The sequence below is a fragment of the Siniperca chuatsi genome, linkage group LG15 (assembly GCF_020085105.1).
Source record: "Siniperca chuatsi isolate FFG_IHB_CAS linkage group LG15, ASM2008510v1, whole genome shotgun sequence".
NCBI classification, from domain to species: domain Eukaryota; kingdom Metazoa; phylum Chordata; class Actinopteri; order Centrarchiformes; family Sinipercidae; genus Siniperca; species Siniperca chuatsi.
In genome coordinates this window covers 11,923,771-11,946,529 of record NC_058056.1, presented here as the reverse complement: position 1 = coordinate 11,946,529, position 22,759 = coordinate 11,923,771, and the positions used below count along the sequence as shown (strand labels likewise).

Here is a 22,759-nt window from a genome sequence, read left to right as displayed (position 1 = left end):
ATCAATCTTCTCATCTAACTCTTATTACACTTGTTTTGTGAGTGTTTTTTCCAAAATCTCCACCTATTGCTGTATACTAATTACCAAATTATTCTGCAGTCAAAAGATAACATTAACCCCAAGCATCATCGTAGCCGGATTTAATGACAGCATTTTGGATTTTTCCTCAGGAAGTCAAGTTACTGAAGCTTCTCTCCACTGCAGAGCACAGCTGACATAATCCTACACTGTACTTCAATCCTCTAACACAGCCTACGGGACTTATTTCCATATATCAACACCCCCACTGTAGTGTACTATTGCGTCAGACCCTTCAAACTATTAGCTAGCTTAGCACCAAAGTGAACCAGGAGTGTTAGGGACTGTGTTTAATAATTTGCAGGAATCAAACACCTTCAGGCTTGTGTTAAAAAGAATAACTAAAGAAAAAAAATCATTACAGTTTATTTTCAATTACAGTGGGGCTGCTGTACTCCCTGTATACAGCAGGTCACACGCCTATATGCCTCGTTGGCAGAAGGCTGCTATGGAAATAGCCTTGGGAGCAGATAATTAAAATGGTAGCACCTATGGGAGGTCCCACCTGTACGGCCGAGAGGGAGCCGTTTCCAACGTAACAGCCCTGCAGAGAGCTCATCTGAAATTAGTCAAATCCATGAAGGCAGACGCAGTAGACTGTGGTCTAACTATATGGACTGTTGTTGCAATGTGCTCTACATTTCCGTCACATCTGCCCTCACTGAGACTAACTACAGTGGCCTTGTTTTTTTTCTGAAGACTAAAAACTCTCCAGAGATAGGATTCATACATATTTGTGGTGTTATCACAGGTGCATCAGTCAGTGTGAGGCGGGGAGGGAGAGGGTAAGAGAGGGTGACAGTGCAACAAAATGATGCCAGTCATGATTTGAGAGTTTGAAATAAAGAAAAAACTTTATTTATGTTCTGTATCCTTCCATAGTGTTCTACAGTAAATTAATCTATGATGCACACAGTTTTAAATTAGCATGAGCACTCTGAACACTAAAAAGCTGGGATCACACCTTGACACACACACACACACACACACACACACACACACACACACACACACACACACACACACACACACACACACACACACACACACAACACACACACACACACACACACACACACACACACACACACACACACACACACAGGTACTCACAATTACTCCTTCCTTATAAGTATATGTGAAAACATGGAGGACAGCAGTGGACACCCAGGTGGAGCAAGACAATCACAACCACCTCTTAAATTTTACATTTTAGAGAGGTGACAATGCAGATGTCTAGTAACTAAATGAACAAGTGCCAAACAAGGACAAATGTACAATGCTCTATGGTTGTAGGTCCTAAATTTCATTTCACTAAATTGAATCCCACAGGGAATTTTACATATTTCAGAGGTAATATGTATGACCTGCTTTTCAAACAGTTTCCTTTACCATCCATTCAAATTCCATATATAACACAGAATAAGGCCCCTATTCAAAAACAGCTCATTTTCTTTCTTGATGGTTGGACTGGCCTCAGACCTTGTTACTTGCTTCTTGGTTTTCCCAGTGTGCTTCTACAAGATTCCTGATGATTTGTTTTTTATGTAACCACAGTTGAAGCTGACAGGGACCCTGCAGCTCAGAGCATGTTCACTATGTTCTCTACTTATGGTTACATAACTGTAGCATTGACAAAAGCCAAAAACTTCTTAGAGGATAGGGTTCTTGTAAGGCTTCTTATTATAGTTGTCACTTGATACCAAAAATAAAATAATAGACCGGCAATAAATAAAAACAAATCCATACATGTCACAGACGAAAAAACAGCTACTATAATGCACATAGACATTGTTTTAAAGCAGTTTTAGATTTGCAAAATCATTCTAGTTAACATTATGTTGTCGAAATGGAGAGGCAAATAAATAAAATCAATACTGAAGCTGCACTGTTAGTACAGTACATTTAACACTACTGTATGTTCAGATACAAACCATGACATAAAGGTACACCTTCAGTATTTGAAGAAGCCAATATGCAAGGCACAACAACTGGCTGAAATTCTTAATGAAGAAGCTTTTCAAAAATATTAGTTGTCTTTCATGATTATAAAAGAGAACAAATGGCAAAACAATGACGGAATTACAGCTGAATCCCAGTGTTTTGACTGTGGACTAAAGGCTGAGCCCTCACGAACCTGGATCATTTATTTTCAACATCTCAAGTCTGCCGGTCCAACAGGGGCCTAAAGCCTCAAGAGACAAAGGTTGGAGACTGTTATGTACCTGGACTCTTTAAGTTTGGTGGTTCAAAAACAGCACAAGCAAACTATTAAAGAAAATAATGTTTTAGTTCCCAAATTAGTTTTTGAGAAAACGTCATAAAACTTTCATGTCTCTGCTGAAGATTACAGACATGCATTACATTTCCATATTAAGTGCTTAGAAACATATAATAAGAGTCTGAGGAAGACCAGATAATTGGGATTCAGCTGTAAAACTGTGCCAACACAATAACAATGTGTTAAAGGGTACATTTGAGATTTTAGTTCTACAGTGTTATTGATAATAACAGCAACATATTTTTATGCCAGTAATGTGGATTTTGCTATTAGCTGACTGTTAGCTTAACATTAAAGGGGTACTCCAGCACTTTAGATTTGTACTTCCAGAAAGTTGGGGGACTATAAAAATAGTCTAAATCTGTGTAGCAAATGCCGAGATACCCTGACTTTTAGTCCCTAGTATGGGTCAAGCTCCAAAAACACTGGATACTATATTTCCCACATTGCTACTTGATAGAATTTCTTTGTTAAATCATCTCAAACAGACACTCTCAGTTGTAATGTAGGCTTTCTGTTATAAATTTGTGATTTTCAAATTGAGATAACCTTGATGACATCACTATGTCATCATGAGGGTTTTATGTCAGACTTGAGTAGACTCCTCCAGAGCCACAGAAGACATTATACAACTGTTTGAAAAAAGCTCAGTAGCACTGACCATGACAAGTAAACTGAGTGCCCCTTTAAATGTTCTTAATAACAAAAACATTCATGTCAGTAGTAATATTTTAGAAACTTAACAATGTCTTGGTCAGTGGCCAATAAGGCAATCTCAAATATACCCTTTGGTCAGGTATTGATTTCTGATTCGGGAAAGGCCATTGACTGATGCTGCAGTTAATAATGATATCAACTCACAAAGTATTGAGTGTAGAAATACAGGCTCTACTGTAGGTCTGTCACTAATGTATCATCATATAATACAGACTTTATTTCATTCATTGAAAATACCTCTAATAATTTGACTGTGGCTGATGTTTATTTTCCAAGGGCTACCTAAGTGTAACTGATTACCTAGCCTCCTGATATGTACCTTGAAATTTTCATACAAATGTAAACATTCAATGATATTGCACTCAAGTAGCATACTAACATACTGGATAAATTTGTCAGTACACATACTTTTATACTCATAAAGTGCTTGGATGTAAAAATATCTGAGCAGGGAAAACATTCACCATTACTACGTCGAATTTTAGATATTTTAAAACTTCCACAGGTGGGACACGCCACAGCAAAATTAAACCATGGTTTTGTGTGTAAGCCATAAATAGGGCATGTCAAATGAGCTACCTGAAGCAAAATGATGCATCCAAATACAAAGACGCAAGGCTCTGTGCTGCTGTGATTTGGTTTCAGTATTTACATCCCGAAAATGTCAAACAATCTTCCCATGCTCTCTTGCCTGCAAAAAAGAGAAAAACATACACAAAAGTACTAGTTACAACTGATTACTTTTCCATAATTCACATAGATATTTAATTTATCTCAGGCCCACCTTTTCTCTTTTCTATATGAATGATTTAAGCAGGAATTTTCATATTATTAAGCTGTCTCAGTGGTGGATGAGATGAAGAGGTATTCTCTCATGGGACTATTTCTCCTGCACTCAAACAGGCCTCAGAGGTGATGAATACACTTAAACTGAAATTGGATGTTACACAGCTACAGTGCAGATATACCACCTGTCGCTCTCTCTTCATCCATTTAACTCATCATCCATTTGCACTTCCCTCCATCAGTCTATTTACACATCTATCGATTCTCCCATCCCTCTTCCTGTCTCTCACACTGACCTTGTCACTGCTGGTGGAGTGTGTTGGGTGTGTTTCTCCTGACTCCAGGCTCAGGACAGACAGACCGGAGTCTATTAGTTCCTCTTTGAAAGAAACATTAGCTTAGTTATATACCATCCAGATGTACTGTCAGGAAAAAGTCAGAGGCCATTGAAGCTATTGCATACCTGTGTTTGTGTTGCTGATGTTGCACTTGGCAAGCTCTACAGGCTGGACAGAGCTCTCCTGTAGAGAGGCACAGGCTTTTTCAAGGGAGGGGGTGCTGTGAGCTGTGGGGGGGTTGCTGTCTTTTTTAGTACATTCAATTTCAGAGGCCTGCTGCTGGGCAACAGGAGGAGTAGACGGACCACCTCCCTGATCCTGAGGACTACTATGATCCTGCTTGGCACTTTCGAGAGGTTGCTGTGGCCCCTGCACTTCGTCTGGGGTCTTTTTAGGCGAGGAAGCTTTTAAGGAGCTCAGACTTCTTGATTCTGAGCTGGCAGAGTCCTGAGAGCCTGTGGTTTGCCTTGTATGAGCCCCCTGGACGAGTTCCTCTGAGAAGCGCACTTTCTTCTCCAAACCCAGAGGGGACGAGGCCTCTGCTTTCCCCTGAGTGGGGGTGTCCTCTCTCAGGGGAGCAGCTGACTCAGGAGCTGTGGATCCACTCACTTCCTCAGATGTACTCAGTGAATCAGGGCTGGGCGCCAGCTTCATTTTTGAGCCCATATCTTTCTGATCTTCTACCTCCGCATCTGTAAAGGCATCGAGTTCCTCCAAGAATTCCTCTAATGTTGTGTCAGAAGTCTAGAGGATGAGATGGGACAACAAACCAGGTGTTTTTGCTTCTTTAGTAAAATTTATCAACCAATTCATGTTTACACCCGCACAGGTTTTATATCTCACCTGTAGGTTCTCTCCTTCTTCATTTGCCTTCCATCTAAAAACAAAGTAGAAATAGTGGGTTGTAATTCTGTTATTTCTTTGTCCATTACAATATACAACTTACAGTAAACTCTCATATCTGTACAGTAAATATGAAGCCAAAGAAAGCAGCTACTTAGCTTAGCATAAAGACAGGAAACAGCTAGCCTGGCTCTTTCCTGAGGTAACAAAATCCATCTACCAGCACCTCTAAAGCTCACTAATTAACATGTTAATCATTTGTTTAATCAGTGCAAAAACACTGTGCCTGGCCAAGAAATAGTCCTGCACATAACCCCCTGCAAAAAACATATTTTGTCATTTTTACACTTGGTTTCTATGCAGACTGAATAAATGAAATATAATGTGTTAACTAGTGAGCTTTAGAGGTGCTGGCAGGTGGATTTTGGACTGAACCAGGCTAGCTGTTTCCCCCCTGTATCCAGTCTTTATGCTAAGCTAAGCTAACCGTTTCCTAGTTGTAGCTTCATACTGTACAGATATGAGAGTGGTTTCAATCAATCTCATAGTCAAGTAAGAGAAAGTAAAGAAAGGTGGAGATAGAAAGTTGTGCGTAGCTTAGCTCTAGTTAGCTTTGGTCTCAGCTGTTGTAGTCTTGGTGGCCTGTGGGCTGCCTATCACTACACTACAGTCTATTGCCAGCACAGCCTGGTGACAAGAATCAGTCAGGACACACCTGTTTTTGCCTTCTGACACACATAGAGAGAAAATCATCTGGCACATTACACTTTCCCACTGAAAGGCTATAGTGCCTCACTTTCAGGTCTGTGGCCTCGTGGCTTTTTTATGAGCAAAGCTTGGGTAACAACACACCCTGAAAGCCTCCTGACCACCCAGCACAGTAGCTTGTTTCACTACAGAGGAAAGCTGGAGGAAAAAAAATGAAAGTAGTGAGACGTGAATGAGGCCTTCTGGGTTAGTTGGTCAGCTGTCACAACTTCTAAATCAAGTCTCATGACATCCAGGCGAATCTGTACAATAGGGCACAGCACAGGAAAACAACATGCCTTCCCACATTCATTTTACGTTTTTTATTAGTCCTAGTATGTTTTCTCATAACACTTAATTGAGGCTGTGGTGGGAGACATCCGGATGGTTGAATCAACTTTATCGTCAGGCTGTTGTGTGCGTGGCACTATAGTAGATGATGTTTAGCTGTTACAGACCTCCTGGCTCTTCCAGTCAGACGATCTATGCCTTTTGCTTTACTGCTCATCACTAGCACGTTTTTAGCTCCCTTGTCTTTGCCTCGCTTCTCATGACCTAGGACAGAAGGATACTGAAAGTTTATGTCACAATTAAATTATATAAAAAGCCATTACTCTTTCTGCTGAAAACAGTTTTTTTCCTTGCTGTGTGGTGCTTAAATTTCTTTAAATATCAGAAAAAAACAATGATTTTCGAGCACTGCCACCCCCAATATTAACGTTATCTCTTCGTAGTTGATATCATAATATTTAAGTGTGGGATACCTCTTGAGTCAGAGCCTGCCCTGGATTGTCCTCTTCTAGCATTTCGTCCACCTGGAATAAAAAAAAAACTGATTAAATAATGAGGGAAAAAGGAGCAAGATAAAAATTAAACACATCATGTTATCATCATATTTGGTTGTGAAAGGTCTTATTCCTCATGTTCTCAGTTTGGACTGTGTGAATGTCTCACCTCTGCTGGAAGGCCCCCAGTCTCTGTCAGGGAGGGATTTGTCTGAAAACCTAAAAGTGGAGTTTGAGTTTAGACGGAAACACAAACTAAAATGCAAGCAGTATCTTGGTCATGTCTCAAAATAATTTATCACTCTTTGTTCAGGTGACATAACAGCCCATCTCCACCCCCATCAACACCCCCACCTCTTCTTAAATTTGAGTATCATCATTGTACATTTGTTGAGGGCCTAAAATTTGAGATTTTGCAGGATCAATGAGAGGTTTTACTCCATGACTCTCACCCTTTGATTTTACATCCAGTGAGACCATCTAAATTGTTGAATCAAAAACACATTTCCTCATCTATTCTTACTCGAGCTACTTGTTTAAGCCTCGCCAAATAAGGCAAGGCATTCCATCCCTTATCCCAAGCTAAAAATAGCCACTCCTCCCTTGTCTCTTTACATTTGGATGCTCCCTTAAACAGCACATTAATTTACTTTGCAACTTGGTCACGCTTTGTACTACAGCCTGGTTTGTTTGAAATCTAACAAACACTTGAATGAATGGGCTGTATATTTTCCTCCACTCAGTTTGGGGTGCTATTGTGTGTTTTCACAAAGCAATGGAATAGCAAGCTTTAAGATCATAATGTGTGTTCAACATGCTGCTCATAGGCTCATTTTAAAGTTAGCGGAAGCTGTGATCAAACTGAGAAATGTGAGAATACACAGCAAGTTCTACCATTACATACTGTTCATACAATGATACAATTCACCTGAAACATAATTATTTGGTGATGCAATCATTTAACAACATCCTGCGACTTGATGAGATTTAGTCTTGTGATCATGTGGTAGGACATTCAGTCCAGATACCTCATCTAATAGATTCTTCCACTGAAAAATTTCACTAGAAAGAAACAGGCAGTTCATAAAGGTTAGTTTGTTTGTCAACTTAGCAGACCACATTAAAATAAAGTTACTATGTGTACTATGATAACAGTATATTTTAAGAGAAAGGCACTAAAGTAACAGTTTGACATTTTTGGAAAATATGCTTATTTGCTTTCTGGCAGAGAGTTAGATTGATACCACTCTCATGTCTGTCTGTTAAATATGAAGCTACAGCCAGAAGACAGTTAGTTTAGTTTAGCATAAAGACTGGAAACATGGGGAATTAGCTAGCCTGGCTCTGTCCAAAGGTAAAAAAGTACCATTTTTCAAAGGACTACTTTTATTTATTTCAGGAGATTTATATTTCATAATGCCACATTTATTGCGATCTGTTATATTAAAATGAAGGGGTTATCTCACAGAGTTGCATTGCTGGAGAAGATTAAATATGTTTAGTCAACATTTTCTGGACAAAGACAGGTTAGAAAAGAAGAATGCTCCAACATAAAAAAAAGAGGGAGAAATCACCCCGAGGAACAGCTTAAGAAATCTAAGACATCAGCAGATGAAGTTCCTGGGGAAGGCCGAGTGCTATGAAGTCTTACATGTTCTCGGTTTTGTCCATGTCCCAAGCCCGTCTCCACTGGCCCTTGGCGTTTTTGTGGCGCGCCACTCTCTCCCTGTCGATCTGTTCGCGCTCCTTCTTCCATCGCAGATACTCCCCCTGCTCCTCTTTCGATGTGGGGATGTTGAGGTCTGTGCTGGCCTGCGGGCTCTCGGGCTCCTTAGCAGACACAAAACAGTTCAGTGCATTTTAATGCATAAAAACAAGTAGCCTTCTTAATGTAGATTTAAATCATGGTACTGTCCACTCATCAGTAATGAAGCACTGGTATTGAAACGAAATTAAACACCCGCACCACTCATGTGTCACATTATAATACATCTGAAGCATCACTCTACACACTAATCAGAGCAGTGATGGGAACAAGCTCAACAATAGCCTCACATTAAGCATGGGTGGTCATAAACAAGAACAGCTTCTCATCTCTAAACAAATAATTAAACTGCAACAGGGCAATATACAGATCAGTAGGGTTCAAAAGAAAGGGAACAAACAAAGATATTTCTGGTATTTTCATGCATTTTACAATCGCTACTTTACTGTAAATTACTAATGATGGCCTCTGGGTGTCAATTAACTCCAGTCAACTCCTAATGCATTTCAAATAGCTTCTTGTTTGTCTACCATGATGACTGCAAGGCAACACAATCAAATTCTTTGAGACAATATTCCAGGAAAAGTGCAGCATTCAATAAATGAAATTACATCCCCTTCCTGCATTCCCCTCTTAACCTGTTTATTGATTACTGTGATGAGAGCAGAAAGTATTGCTTGCTAATACTACACATCAAAGGGGACAGAGGCTGTGTGTTACAAAGCCCTGGAGCGAACCAGGACTACAAACACTGCTGTGCTTCAAGGGAAATCACAAAAAAGATCAGCAATCTCTGAGAGAAAGTGCTCATCGGTGCTTGGTTTTTTACACAGCAGGAGGGCGATGATGTTGCTGTCTAGAGAAAAATGAAAACTGTCTGAGATTGTGTGTGAGAGTAAAAGGGAAAAAAATCTACATGCTGCTTTGCATATTATGTCAGACAGAGACAAACAGCACAGTGCTGGTAAAAAACCATGATGGGTGATGTTTTCCCCTCAGGTGTGGACCAATCAGAGCCAAGTAAACATGTTGCCTTCCTGTGTACATTATTATTGGAGAACATGGCATCTGTGCTCATCCCTCTGTTTTCCATCTCCTCTCCCCTCCCTCTCCTCTGGCCCCCGGAGGACGTCAGGGGCCATGAGGGAGGACGCTTATTGCATGTTTCAACAGGCTGCCACCCCAGCCACCGCGCTTATTAGCACATTTCAATTTCTTGCCTCCATGAGGCCTCGCTGGGAGGTTGTCGGGGGCCAAGGCAGGCAGGGTGGACGTTACACAGCGAGTCTAGCCAATGCTGAGAGAGAGCAGGACTTGGGCTCAGACTGTGCATGCACAATTAGATGGATTAAAGATTGGAGATCCAGAATAAGAGCATGATCATTCTTATTGACCATTTTCAATAAGAATGATCATGCTTTTATTCTGGACTGCTGAACTGCTCCTTCTCATCATCCACTACTGCAGTGGTTTAGGCCTGAAAATGACTAAAAGAGGTTTACAGTTTATTTGTTAACCAAAACAGCTAACAAAGCCAAGGGCTGTCTGATCTTTACCCTTTACACAACACAAAAAAAATTAACTCAAGATGGTATTTCCTTGAGCACTCGCTCAGCTCAGACTGCAAAGCAGGCAAGGTACACAGAGGCAGAGAGTCATGAGCAGCATCACTTGTCATGTGGCGTATTCGGCGGGCCTTTGAAGCCCATCCTCCCTGCCTCCCCAGTTAGCCTGTTTATCGCACGCCTGATCTGTGAGACAGCTCTGAGCTACTCCAGCAACGTTAACATGTGAGCCAGCAGGATGCAGATGGGGACAAGCACTACAAAAGGGGGGTGTTCATGGCAACGTGTTTTGCCTGTCTGCGTGTGAGTGTTTGTGATGAGAGTACAGCGCATATTTGCATTTCTCTGTGTTTTTGTGTGCCCATTTTTGTGTATTTCACATTTGTTTTCATTTCAGTGAATCATGTGATCAGTGTGAGCTGCAGATACAACCCCTTTGTCTTATGAGTTTTCTCAAATCCTGAGAAGGGTACGTTTTAGAGATAGTGACAATATGCACGTTAATATGTTATGTGTGTTTATGTAGGTGTGTGTCTGCCATGGTAACCGAGGCATTGTGGTACCTCGCATTGCTCTGAAAGCCTGTGATGCTCCTCAGTGTGCCTCTGCCCTTGTTTATCCTCCTCAGCCTGTCACAGAGGAGAGACAAGTAAAAAAGGAAGATGAGCATAACAATAAGGAAAACACGGCGACTTGTTGCCAGCCAATTAAACTTGGTTGTAAAGAGTCACATTACAGCTGCAATAAACAGTAAAAGCAAATCAAGCGAGAGCACAGACACATCCATTAAGATTAAGAGACCTACACTGCCCCCAAGTGGACTAATGGTGCTACAGTGTAATTTAGCACATGTGGTTTAGTTTTAAACTTCCACTCTACAATGAGGTCATCAGAGCAGAGTGCAGTTTGCAGGTGATTGAACGTCTGTGGTGTGGAAATTGAAACTCATTTTATTGTAGGCAGAGTGATTGTGTTTTTGGTTCTAGTGTATTTCTGACTGCAAAGATGTGGTCCGGTGAACACCGGACCACAGTGGAAGAGTCATGTTGCCATTAACAGCGACACTTGCATGAACAGTCGAGAGGGGAAAGACAATAAATGCTGGACAGAGTAGTCTAGTGTACCTACAGACAATGACACCCACATACACACTCATGCACACTCTCCTACCCACACTCGAATGCAGTCTGGCTTCTGCACAAACACAAAAGATCCCCGACTACCTTGTGTCTTTTCTTCTTTCTCCTCTCACTCCTTCTTCTTCTCCCTCTCTGACCCTTTCCTGGCACCTCGCCAGGCCCATCTCTTTGGCAGCATAATGAGCCTTTTCAGAGTGAGAAGGCAGTCGAATGTTAATTTGATCAAATCGGCCCTTTCAGGATGGTGGGAATGGGGAAGCAATCGTGCCAGAGGAGAGCAGACCACTTAAGGTTCCAGAGAGGAGAAATGGAGGCTGGAAACAAATGGTGGGCTGCCAGGAGAATCTCCCCCTGTTTTTTCCTCACTCCCTCCCTCTACATTTCCTTTCTCCTGTCTCTTTCTTTCATGAGTGTGAACTGACAGTCTAGTCATGGGGTATTTCAAGGCATTACAATCTGCCTGGGACACTGCCAAATAACCACACCTCTCTCACAGAGTCATTATTTATTTCCAGGGTGTCCAACACACACTCACACTCATTAGAAAAATATTTCAGAGGCATGGCAAAACCCATAGCAATGTGCAGTTTTATCATGGATATATTTTTCTAACACTTGCCAGATAGATCCATGACATTTTCTCCTCCCATCAACACCCTTTTGCAGTGTTTTCCCCGCCGCTCTCAATAAACCATGTTAAATGATACTGGTTATGTAAACAGCAACCACATGGAAACCAGGTCTCTGGGATTCACAGATGACTGGTGCGCTGGAGCGCTGGCTACTGTTCAAGTGCTGATTCAGTCCACATGATAAACAAAGGGGGACAGACCAGAAATAAAGGCAAGAGAACAGCGTGTTCAGCCCATAGATTTAGTGCACATTAACTCAGATGAGCTAGTGAGCAGCACTCAGTGTATCAGCCAATCAGAAGCAGACAAAATATATATGACATGTAATATTCAAGTGTCGTTCCTCATCATGCCCAAATTGTGCATAAGAAGAAGTCATTTGAGCGTAGAAATTACTTATTTGTAATACAAACAGTAATGCATGTGCATATATATATATATGCATATTTAGAAAGAGCTTCCACTGGTTTTGTGTCCAGAGACCCCTCCTGCGACTATGTTTACAGTGGTGAGGATCAGCCGTCTGTGATGTGCATCAGCTTATTGATTGAGCAGCTTGTGTGGGTCTGTGAGTGTGTGGATATGTGTGTGTGTGTGTGTGTGTGTGTGTGTGTGTGTGTCTGTGTGTGTGTGTGTGTGTGTGTTTCAGACTGAGGCAGAGCAGCTGCTGCAGAGTTTTTGCATACCCAGGGAGCCTAAGGTCAGTGACAGTGTGGCATTTCACAGCCCAGCCAGAGGTACTGCATGCGCACGTGTCTGTGCCTATCTGCATTAAACATGGGATCTGAGATCTACAGTATATAGTAAAGCTATTGATGTTAAACACAGTATCTCCAATCTCATACTATTGATAACAAGGTCTTTTGTTGGGACAAGAGCATCCATCTATCTTTCATGGCCCTAGAGGGACTCTGTGAACTTTACAGCCTGTTCCTCACACCGAAAGGCATCTACATCCAGAGGTTGAGTGACTTTCCTTTTGATAAAAATACAAAAGCTCCTAAGAGGGAGAAAATAAAATAAATAACCATCAGACCTGTGTGGGAATTACACTAAAAAAAAGAAATATGTCATCCAGGCCTTTTGAAATTCTTGATTTGTTAAGATTTGGTTTTACGGAGCATCTACTCAACCAACAGCTCTATTAGCAACCCCCCTCCGTTAATCCCACACCAGTCAGTCATAGCCCCAGTCCACCTCCTGTCCACAAACCTTTGTGCTCCATCACTGGAGGGGTGTGGCCAGCCGACATGTCTGACATCTATGTAAAACACATCAGTGCAGCACGAGAGAATGAACAAAGGGGGATGTGAGAGTGGAAGCAGACTGAACGGTGCATGCTGGGTTTTAAGTGCTGAAGCGTATGATCACTGGAGTGTTCAGAGTGTATGATTCAGACCTGTGCTGCTGTGTCTCTCTTAATCATGTGATGTGGCTGTCCCCTCCCCGCTGACTCCACCCGCCTCGCCTGTCCGTCATCTGTAGGGTTCTTGACGTCCACAGGGCCCGGCCTCTTCTCTGGCCTCTCACTCACCACCCTCTTACCCTGGAGAGACAGTTACTCATTTTGGAGTGTCATAACAGTAGCAATGTGCCTTGTAATATGAGAGTGCTAGTCCTCATCATGTCCAAATTGTGCACAAGAACAACACTTTTGAGTGTAGAAACTACTTATTTGTAATACAATATTTTAACAGTAATTCATGTGCACAAATCAAAACATTTACCCCAACACCGGCTGGCCTCTATACAGACTATTCATGGACAGAGGATTTTGATAGCGCTAGCACAAATGTAAGATTTCATCCAGCAGCTTTCTGATTACAAGATTACATATTGTGCCTCACACAGCTGCACATTTTTAGCCATGCTAGCATCATATCTCTATGGATCTGTCGGTCTATCGGTCGGCCCACCACACTTCAGCCCACCAGACAAAATAACTATCTCAACAACTATTGGATGCATTGCCATAAAATGTGATACAGATATCCCTGGTGCCCAGAGAATGTATCCTAATGACTTTGGCAATCCCCAGACTTCTTGTGTAGCGCCACCAGCAAGTTGACATTTCAAATTTTTAATTTGTCCAATACTTTGGTTTATGACAAAAACTAACGACATTCCCATCAGCCTCCAGTGTACTAACACATTTAGTGCAAATTAGCAAACATTAGCTAACACACCAAACTAAGATGTAGAACATGTTAAACATTACTTGCTAAACAGCAGTATTTTAGCATTGTTAGTATTCATCATTGATGTTAGCGTTTAGCTCAAGCACTGCTGTGTGGCTGTAGACTTGTTTTTTATTTTATTTTAAACTCTTTATTTGCTTTTATATAATTATTTGAGTGGTCTTAAGGCTGTTTTACATGCTTGAGACCAACTTGTCATACAGTACAAAAAGTGTGAAAGAATCAATGCATTTAAATAGGTATTTGATGCCTCAACTGTAAGGGAGTTTCTTAGTCAAGTCAAGAGTTGGAACAAGAATGACACCCAAGTATTTAAATTCATCCACATTTTTAATTTTTTGTCCATTTACGCAGAAGTCAAGACAGTCTCTAAGTTTGTATCTATTGGTAAAGTACATTGGTAGGTTACAGTCTTTCCAACATTTAGAGTGAGACAGGAGTCATTTAGCCATTTAGCGACATTTCCATTTACTTTGTTAATTTCGTTGCAACTTCTATTATGTTTTCCCCATGGGTGTATAGCACGGTGGCATCTGCATACGTCATGATTTCAAGATCATTGCAAACAAATGGGAGATCATTGATGTATATACTGAAAAAGCAGTGGTCCTAGAATTGAGCTTTGTATGGCACTCCCATGGTGCAGGCTTTTAGGGGTGATAATTTATCCACACATAATGTTGTCGGCCATTTAGGTATGAATAATCCAGTTTTGTGCAGTTATGGAAAAGTCATAGTTAGCCATTTTGTTGAGCATTTTTTGATGGTTTACTGTGTCAAAATCCTTGAGCAGGACAAGGAAGACTGCTCCCACCACCCCTCCTTCATCTAGGTTTGCTTTAATGACTTCAAGGAAGTAGCAGCATGCTGTTTCAGTTGAATGTTTTTTTCTGAATCCAAATTGCATCAAGGTGTTAGTCTTGTTGACTACTCTCACAGGTTGGCTGAACAGGAAACACGTATATTTAGCCTATTTTGTTAACTTCACAATGAGTACATAGATTCATTAGAAAGTTGCGTTACTAAGTAATGGTTCTCAGTTAGAAATCTAACATGCTTTGAGTATTGGCCCAATTCAAGCACTGTATTATATCTAAATTAAAAACTAGAAACCTAAAATCAGAAAATATTAGGTAAACTTTCTGGAAAAGTAAAGCACCTGCTGAGTAGCAGATATACATAATCTCAACTGTAAAAGCTCTGACTATCGCAAAATGTTGCAACATTTTCTCACAGCGCCATCATTCGCTTCAACCATTGTTCTGACATATATATACAGGTCTTGTAATAGTTCATATTTTATAATAAACCTAATATTTTCAGTTCAGTATCCTCAAATTTTGTCTGCTGTCTGACCTACTCTAGCTGTACAGTGATCAAATGCTCTTAAGAACGCACACTTTTGCATATGCATCAGCTCATGGAATAAAGTCTACGCTGCATATCCATCATTCTTAAGTGCTCCTGCTTTCTTTGCAAGTGATCATACTTTTTTTACTTAACACCTATTGGTTGAATGCTTATTACATTGCTTTCAGCTAAGTGTACTTACTGATTTGAATGAGGAATTTCTTCTGTGTTATTCTTTCATTTATTACAGTAAAACTACAGGGGGTTTGGGGTCTCCTATATTTTAATTTTTCCTGTATTGTCATTTTGAGTGGAAATTGGCACTGCAGTGTATTTACCTTTTTGCCAGCCATGGTGACCAGTAGCTGCTTCCTGTGGCCTCGGCCAGCACCCTGTGGAGGGCCTTCTTCCCCCCTGTCGGGGCCGGCTTCCTGTTGTCCTTTCCCAGTTGGTGAACTACCACTAAATGGCTTCGTCACCACCACACGATTATCCTGCTAACCAAAGACAAGAACAAGAAATATTCATATTGTTTGTAGTATTTTTTCCTGAGAAAAATTGTAACTACATGCTGTCAGGAACAAGGCAATAGTTAGTCTAGTATTATCAGTTCTTAAGTCTGTCACTTCATATTGAAAAACTCACACTGGTGGACTTGCTGATTGTGATGGTAAGATCATCAGCTTTGCCTTTGCGGCTCTGCAGCGCCATTCCTTCCTCTTCTGCCCTTTTCCTGTCTTCCTCCACCTCCTAAATGCAACTCAATGAAAACAGCAAATTAATCAGGAAGTCTGAAAGAGCTGCAGGCAACCATAGAAAAGACAAATGCCCCAGACTTACATTTCTACACCTGATGGTGACCAGTGAAATTTTGAAATTTGGACTCCAGAGAAGCTTCTGTGCCTGCAAGCACTTGTCCTTACCTTGTACCTCTTCATGAGCACTTCATTCTTCCTGCGGAGAGCCTCAATCTTCTTGTCCAGCTCCAGGTCTCTCTCGTGATCCCTCTTGGGCATCACGTCACTGGGAGTCTGGGAAGAGACACAGTACCCTCACATTTCAAAATTATGGCTAATTGTGCAAACTTTTTCTTTAGTGCCTCAGCAGAAATTTGTTGCAGCCTTGCATTTTAAGCTTCTGGGCATCGTATGAAATGTTTTGATACTACTTTGATACCTGAGTCTAGGATACAGACACCAGAATAATATTTTTTTTTACCATACTTTGAGAAATAAACTTTTTTCTACACAACATTTCTTTCATTTAATAAAAGAAGCCAAGGTTCTCAAATGATATTGTCTAAACATAAGCAGCTGTACAAGAACTTTGCCCACATAAAATAGTGTAAAACTGGCAAAACTGATTAAACTTAACTGATTAAAGAATAATAAAACAATGATTACAAATCTGACCAGAAACTGTATGCCAGCTTTTGGTACTTGAGGGTTCTCAATACTTGTTGCGATGGACACATTTAGGTCTGTACCAAAATAAATTTGATGTTCAGATATTATTTCCATATGTAATATAAGTTTAACCAAAGTTTTTTTTCGTTGTCTGTTGGTGGGTGTGTCTGTGTGTAGGTCTAAAAGTTCAAAATAAAATGAAATTTAAAAAAGAAGAAAAAAGGAAAATGTCCCTTGTGCTGCAATAACACAACACTAACACACCTACTACAGATGGAGCATTCATTACGAAGCTCAGTTACACAGGGAGAATGCATATGCAGAGCATCCTAAACATCCCAATGCGGTCATCAGGGCATGCCTCCTCACATGACAAGAGGCCCCATACCGAATGTGCTCTCATGGAACGGCAACTAGGTGAGTGTTAACATTTCCTTTCAAGAAAATCTCTCTTCAACTTGCTGTACCAACTGCAAACATGTGCAAGAGGGCTGCTGAGTTGAAGGAATGTGCACAAATATTTAAAACAGACAAGATTAGGAAAATATTATAGAATAATAATTCTAGGAGGCATCAACCATCTCCAACACAGAGATCTCATTTCCTTTAGCCTGCAGTAACTTAATGTTCCCTCTCCAATCTGGTCTGTGTAGTTTTTCTTAGTTGCGGCGGGATGGGTGAGTGGGGAAAGTGTGGTTCCTTTACTTGGCTGTAGAGCAAACTAAAGTAACTCCTCTCTGCAGTACGAGGGTTAAGAGAGTATGCCACTTTCTTTAAAGAACATTATCGCTAGAGGTTCAGGTCAGGTGCGTTACATGTCAGAGATGCCATGAAAGAGGAAGCTGATGGATTTTGTTACCTTTGGACAGAGCCAGGCTAGCTGTTTCCCTGTTTCCAGTCTTTGTGCTAACCGCCTGCTGGCTTTAGCTTCATATTTTTAACGTACAGACATGAGAGTGGTATCGACCTTCTCATCTACCTCTCGGCAAGAAGGCAAATTAGCATATTTCCTAAAATGTTGAACTAATCCTTTTAACTGGTACACCAGTGTATTTGAAACTTCAGCACGAGGACTGGTCACAAGGCAGCTTCTGCCTCATATAAAATGTAGCATATTGTTCCAAAGAAACATGCCCCAGGCAATGAGATGATACTAAAAGAAAAAAAAACATTTCTTCTCTCAAGCAAACTGCTCACTTGCGCTCAGCTTGTAGTTTAAGCTTGAAGCCAGACAACAAAATGTAAGTTTTAACAGTAATAATTCTCTCTCTCTTTATAAGAGAAAGTGATGTGATAGGCAAATATGTGCCAAAACTTTGAAAAGATGGGAGAGAGTTTGCGGCTGTTTCATCCCTGCGTCTGATGTTTGCTTATTGAGCAAATAACTGGGGGGATGCATTTCTCGTCACAAAGATTTCATTCGGCACACAAACAACAGTAGTCAGATAATACTCAATGAAAGAAAACCATTGTCAAAAAAGGAGCTCTCAACTCAATCTGCTGAAGTTTTTCCCACTTTGAATCAATGCTGGCAACATCTGTTGTTATTCACAGCTGAGGAGAGTGACAACAACGCCATCAAATAGAAAAGTTGCCACTGGTGCTTGTTGAAACTGTAAAAAAAAAAAACATAATTCATTTTGAAGTATCCCATTCTCCACACTCTGTATAAATTATTCGGAGGGGTCAAACCTTCTTGACAGAGGCAGGAAGTAGACCTGCCAAAGTGAGTCAGTCATCCTCCACTGTTGCACCAGTGACGACAAGAGAGTCAAGGCTGCTTATATGTGATATTACTAGCACAGAATGATGACTCATGGCTAGCAAGCGCACAAAGACCACCACATTAGGACTGCAAGACATTATTTCGTTTTTCCATCGCTGCCGTTGTTACGCCTGCAAAGAATGGCTGCCACTGATATGTTGTTGAACAGTTTGAGTTCAGCTACCACACATCTTTATATAAGAGAGATCAGACCTTTTTTAAATGTAAGGTGACAGCACAGACTTTTAGTAAAACAACAAAAACTACACATCCTGAAGGCAGTTGTGTCAAACCTGCAAAGACACAGTGAGCATGAGAAAAGTTGGGACTCACTCAGAGAGGCGGCAGGCTGGAAAGTGGCTACCTCACAGCTTCTAGTTGTCAGGGTATCCAAACACAACAGACCATGAGGACATACCACCAAGAATAGGCGCAAGGGAGAGACACGATGCTGACTCTGAATCTCAGCGAAGCCAATGGCGGAGACTGAAGTGAACGCCGGCCTCCACAAACCAAAGTGGGGAGACTGTGTGGGGACCGTACCCCTCTGGGTTCTGCCGGCCAGTTCTGTGTTTGTGCAGCAGCAAGGCTAACGTGCACACATACACACACAACCACAAAACACACAGAGACGTTGTGGGTCTGCCAGCGGACGGCACCCATGCCCGGACAGGCAGGCGGAGGGGAGGAGGGGGCCCTGCAGAGAGAAAGCTGCCAAGGCTTTCTCCCTACCCAGCGTTCCTGCCTCCTACAGGAGCTACAACAGGGGAGAGAAAGAGCCATAGACCCAACTGAAACGCTGCATGTAGCCACAGCCAAATCTGCGACAGAGCAGAACTGGAAGAGGGGGAACCTAATACCAGAGAGAGAGAGCTGAAGAGTGTGTGATGAGAAGAGAGAGGGGAAGGAGAGAGAAGGTACTCACGGCTCTTTCCATGTCAGCGGTGTGAGCTGGGCTGGGTCCAGGCGCGAGGCAGCCGAGGCGGCAGAGAGGGCTGCCTGGAGTCGACGATCATGCCTCGATTACAATGAGCCAAGTTGGGCAAACAGCCAAGACGTCTAACAAATGCACAGAGCTCCCCTGTTAACGGATTTCACAGCACCCATCCGCTTGTCCTCCCCCCCACTCTCTCTCTCTCCAACCCTCCCACCTTCCTGCACATATGCGCTCTCTCACTCCCTCTTGCCCTCTCTAAAGCACTTGCTCTTTCCCCTCCTCACTTATCCTCTGCTCAAAGCATGCTAGTTAAATCCTGTCACCCTGCCCACGAACACACACTAAATTTTAAAGTAAATTAGCACTATTGCTTAATTGACGTTATAATATTTTTTTTCTGTGTATGTGCATCATCATATGCTACGCAGCCACAACAAATCTATAATATTACTTATATTTTTTTTCTTTCATATAAAATGCTGGAGTGGCAATATAACAGTTTTATAATATCCATAATCTGATTGTTTATTCATTTATTCTTTCTTTCTTCCCTAAAGCCATGGGTTTATAGGTATAAAAGACATATAGGGTTGTTGGGTACTGGCTTCGGGTCTGTATTTGTGCTGATCATTTGTGTTAAATTAAGGTTTTTGATTTCCAAATAGTAAATATGTAGAAGAGATGTTGTTGTCTGCATTTTTGATGAGAATGTTTGAATGTTTGTAGATATTTAATTATGTATAGTGTGTTTTCTGTGTAGGTGCTTTCAGATCTGTTTTATGTTATATCCTTGTGTCCTGACCTAACAAGATGGGGGGGGGTATATAAAAAAATTATACATTTTTGAATCACTCCCATTCTGATAGGGGATCCTCATTCACATCTAAACATGGTACGATATAAATCCAGAGATCATAAATGAGATGCGTGTTGTTTGTTCTCACTGTGGTTACAACAGCTGCGTCTCCTACGAGCACCAGACTACATGTTTAGAGTACTAAAGAAGCTTCCTAAAGACTGGAGGGGGGGGGTGTTCGCCTGCCGAATTTCCCACAATTCTTCATGCACGGTACACTGCCTTTAGCCAAAGCCAAGTCTGAGAGCTAATGACATGCAGCAAACAGGCAGCCTGGCAGACAAATGCCACAGGCGTCTCAAGGAGAGCAGAAGGAGTGAAGTCAGTCACTTGAGACTCAGAGTCAGTGCTCTGCAATTTCCAGATCATTATGGAAACAAACACATCTTTGAAAGTTACAAGTCTGAGCTACATTTTTTGCCACATAGTCCACATATCTTACATTCTGCATGATGGATCAATCCTGCTAATGAGCAAAAGCTCTTTACTAAATAGTTTAGAGTTAGAGTTATTTTAGAATTAATGTAAGAAATGTCTTGACAAAAATGTTTGTGTTTGATGTGTAGGCCCCTAACATGTTAATAGTATGGTACTAAATGGTGAACTAAGTAGTACCTTGTGATTGGGTTTATGAACTGCAGTTGCAGTTGAAGGCATCAATTAGTGTAAACCTGTTATCAGGGCAATGTCAAGTGAATAGTAGTTAAATTTAAAATTATTGTAATTCAAGGGGCATTTAACCTATAAATCGATTAAGAAGACTAAGAATCAGCCATGTTAGTGGCTCTGTGAGACTGAACTTGGGCACAGTGGTGCTTTGAGCTAAATGCTAACGCCACCATGCTAACATGCCCACAGTGACGATGCTAACATGAGGGTGTTTAGTGAGTATAATGTTTACCATGTTCTCCACCTTAGATTGGCATGTTAGCATGCTATTGCTAACATTGGCTAATAAGCACTAAATACAAAGAAGAGCTAAGACTGGTGGGAATATCATTAGTCTTGCAGGTATCTGGTTAGTAATCAATGACCTGATGATGGGGCTAGATGAAAAGTTAAAGGATACAATTAATTCTGAGAGGGACATGAATCTACCAAATTTCATGGCAATCCATCCAATGCTTGAGTAATTTCCATAATATCTCAAGAATTTTACATTAATTTCTAAACTGCTTTGTCTGGAGCCAATCCCAGCTGACACTGGGCGACAGGTACAACGAACAGGTTGACAATGAACTTGATTAACATTTTTCATGTTGATGATAATGACTATTCACAGTTTACAGTTTTGCAGCTTGATTACCACAGAGAAGATGCATCTAAAGCCAACTTTTAAATAACAGAGATTTTTTTAAACTAATATCAGTACATACAGTAAATTCAAAATGATAATTTCAAGAGTTTAAAGGTTTTTTTTTCAATAGATAGATAAGTGAGGCAAGTAAAACTGCACTGACCTCCACATTAGCTGGATTCACCGTCATCAAGCTAACAGCAGAAGCAGCAGCAGAGACTAACTGCAATTCCACACCGGGTCCACGAGGTGGCGCCAAATCCCTTTTCACCTGGCGCCACCAACACATGAAGGAGAGGCCAAGAGCTTCAGGCTGGGGGAGCGCCTTGCTCGTTTCATAGCAGCTGACGCACTGCTGTAACCCTACACAAGTAGAGGCAGCTACAGACACAGAAGAAGAGTCAGTCAGTCAAGTTAAAACAGTGCTCCACAGATCAGCACACGAAGCTGTATGCTGTAATCCTCCTGTAGCATAGACTGCTCGGTGCTATGATCTAGATATTTAGTATGGATCTGCTGCTTAGTCACCCTGTGAGGGACTGGCTTCAAAAATCATGGTGACTCTAAAACAGTTGACAAAGCAATCTCAACTCAAGGTCCACTTCCTTGCTTGTCTTGGAGTTTTCAACCGTATCCCCTGGTCCTCATCAGCAGATTAAGTTTACTCATTTGCCATGGAACTGTAGTTCAAATAATATATAATGAATACTAATATTTTCAAAATAAAAACTTTATTTTTTTTTCAATTAAAATCTACTGGAGATTAATTCTAATAAATGAAACAATAATGTAATGAAAAATAATATGAAATAAAACATTTTGAATGAACAAAAACAAAAAAAAGCGAATATAATTTAATTAAACAGCATATGCATTGTAAACATTTTAGCGTCAAAAAAACAGCATTGTCTGTTTCCAGAAACCATGACCCGGTTACTCAAGATAATCCACAGATTTGTTGTGGACAGTTTTATGTAGGGACTATTTTCTTTCTACCTATAGTTCCTACATGAAACTGCTCACAACAAATTATTGAATTATCTTGAGTGGCGCTTTGAGCACCACAAGCCGAGTGCCATATGGTCCCATTATATTCAAAAAATGCAGACATCTCCAAAACTCGGCAACTCAAAACAATCTAGATGCATAAATAGCACTGCAGGTAAGAGGAAAAATATGTAGGCCTATTTTTGATTGGGGGTGAACGGTCCCTTTAACAGTTCAACCCAAATTAATATGATTTGACAGCATTTTTATAGATGAGGTTATTTGCA

The 22,759-nt window shown here is 41.0% G+C and overlaps 1 protein-coding gene across 7 annotated transcripts; it reads right to left on the bottom strand.

The window, feature by feature from the left end:
- Window positions 1–905: 905 nt before the first annotated feature.
- LOC122861331 (coiled-coil domain-containing protein 9B) lies at window positions 906–22,141 on the bottom strand. 7 transcript variants are annotated; one of them, XM_044165507.1, is made up of 14 exons: window positions 21,649–21,698; window positions 16,148–16,255; window positions 15,870–15,974; window positions 15,563–15,718; window positions 13,076–13,222; window positions 10,469–10,534; window positions 8,227–8,405; window positions 6,745–6,794; window positions 6,555–6,605; window positions 6,249–6,345; window positions 5,044–5,077; window positions 4,326–4,944; window positions 4,159–4,241; window positions 906–3,767 (listed from the first exon to the last, which is right to left on the bottom strand). In XM_044165507.1, the coding sequence occupies exons 1-14, from the start codon at window positions 21,673–21,675 to the stop codon at window positions 3,741–3,743; spliced, it is 1,749 nt and encodes a 582-aa protein (XP_044021442.1). In that variant the 5' UTR covers window positions 21,676–21,698; the 3' UTR covers window positions 906–3,740. The 7 variants fall into 7 exon arrangements, with proteins under 7 accessions (XP_044021442.1, XP_044021445.1, XP_044021446.1 ...); XM_044165510.1 differs by lacking the exon at window positions 21,649–21,698 and adding an exon at window positions 19,321–20,013 and having other exon boundaries at window positions 15,563–15,721; XM_044165511.1 differs by lacking the exon at window positions 21,649–21,698 and adding an exon at window positions 18,729–19,232 and having other exon boundaries at window positions 15,563–15,721.
- Between the last annotated feature and the right edge of the window lie 618 nt (window positions 22,142–22,759).

Coding starts and splice junctions, on each gene's coding strand:
- LOC122861331 (XM_044165508.1), bottom strand. CDS start 21,774: ATGTGTTGGTGGCGCCAGGTGAAAAGGGATTTGGCGCCACCTCGTGGA. Junction 6,346..6,554: donor GGCAGGCTCTGACTCAAGAG/GTATCCCACACT, acceptor CTTCTGTCCTAG/GTCATGAGAAGCGAGGCAAA. Junction 4,945..5,043: donor AAGAAGGAGAGAACCTACAG/GTGAGATATAAA, acceptor CTCATCCTCTAG/ACTTCTGACACAACATTAGA.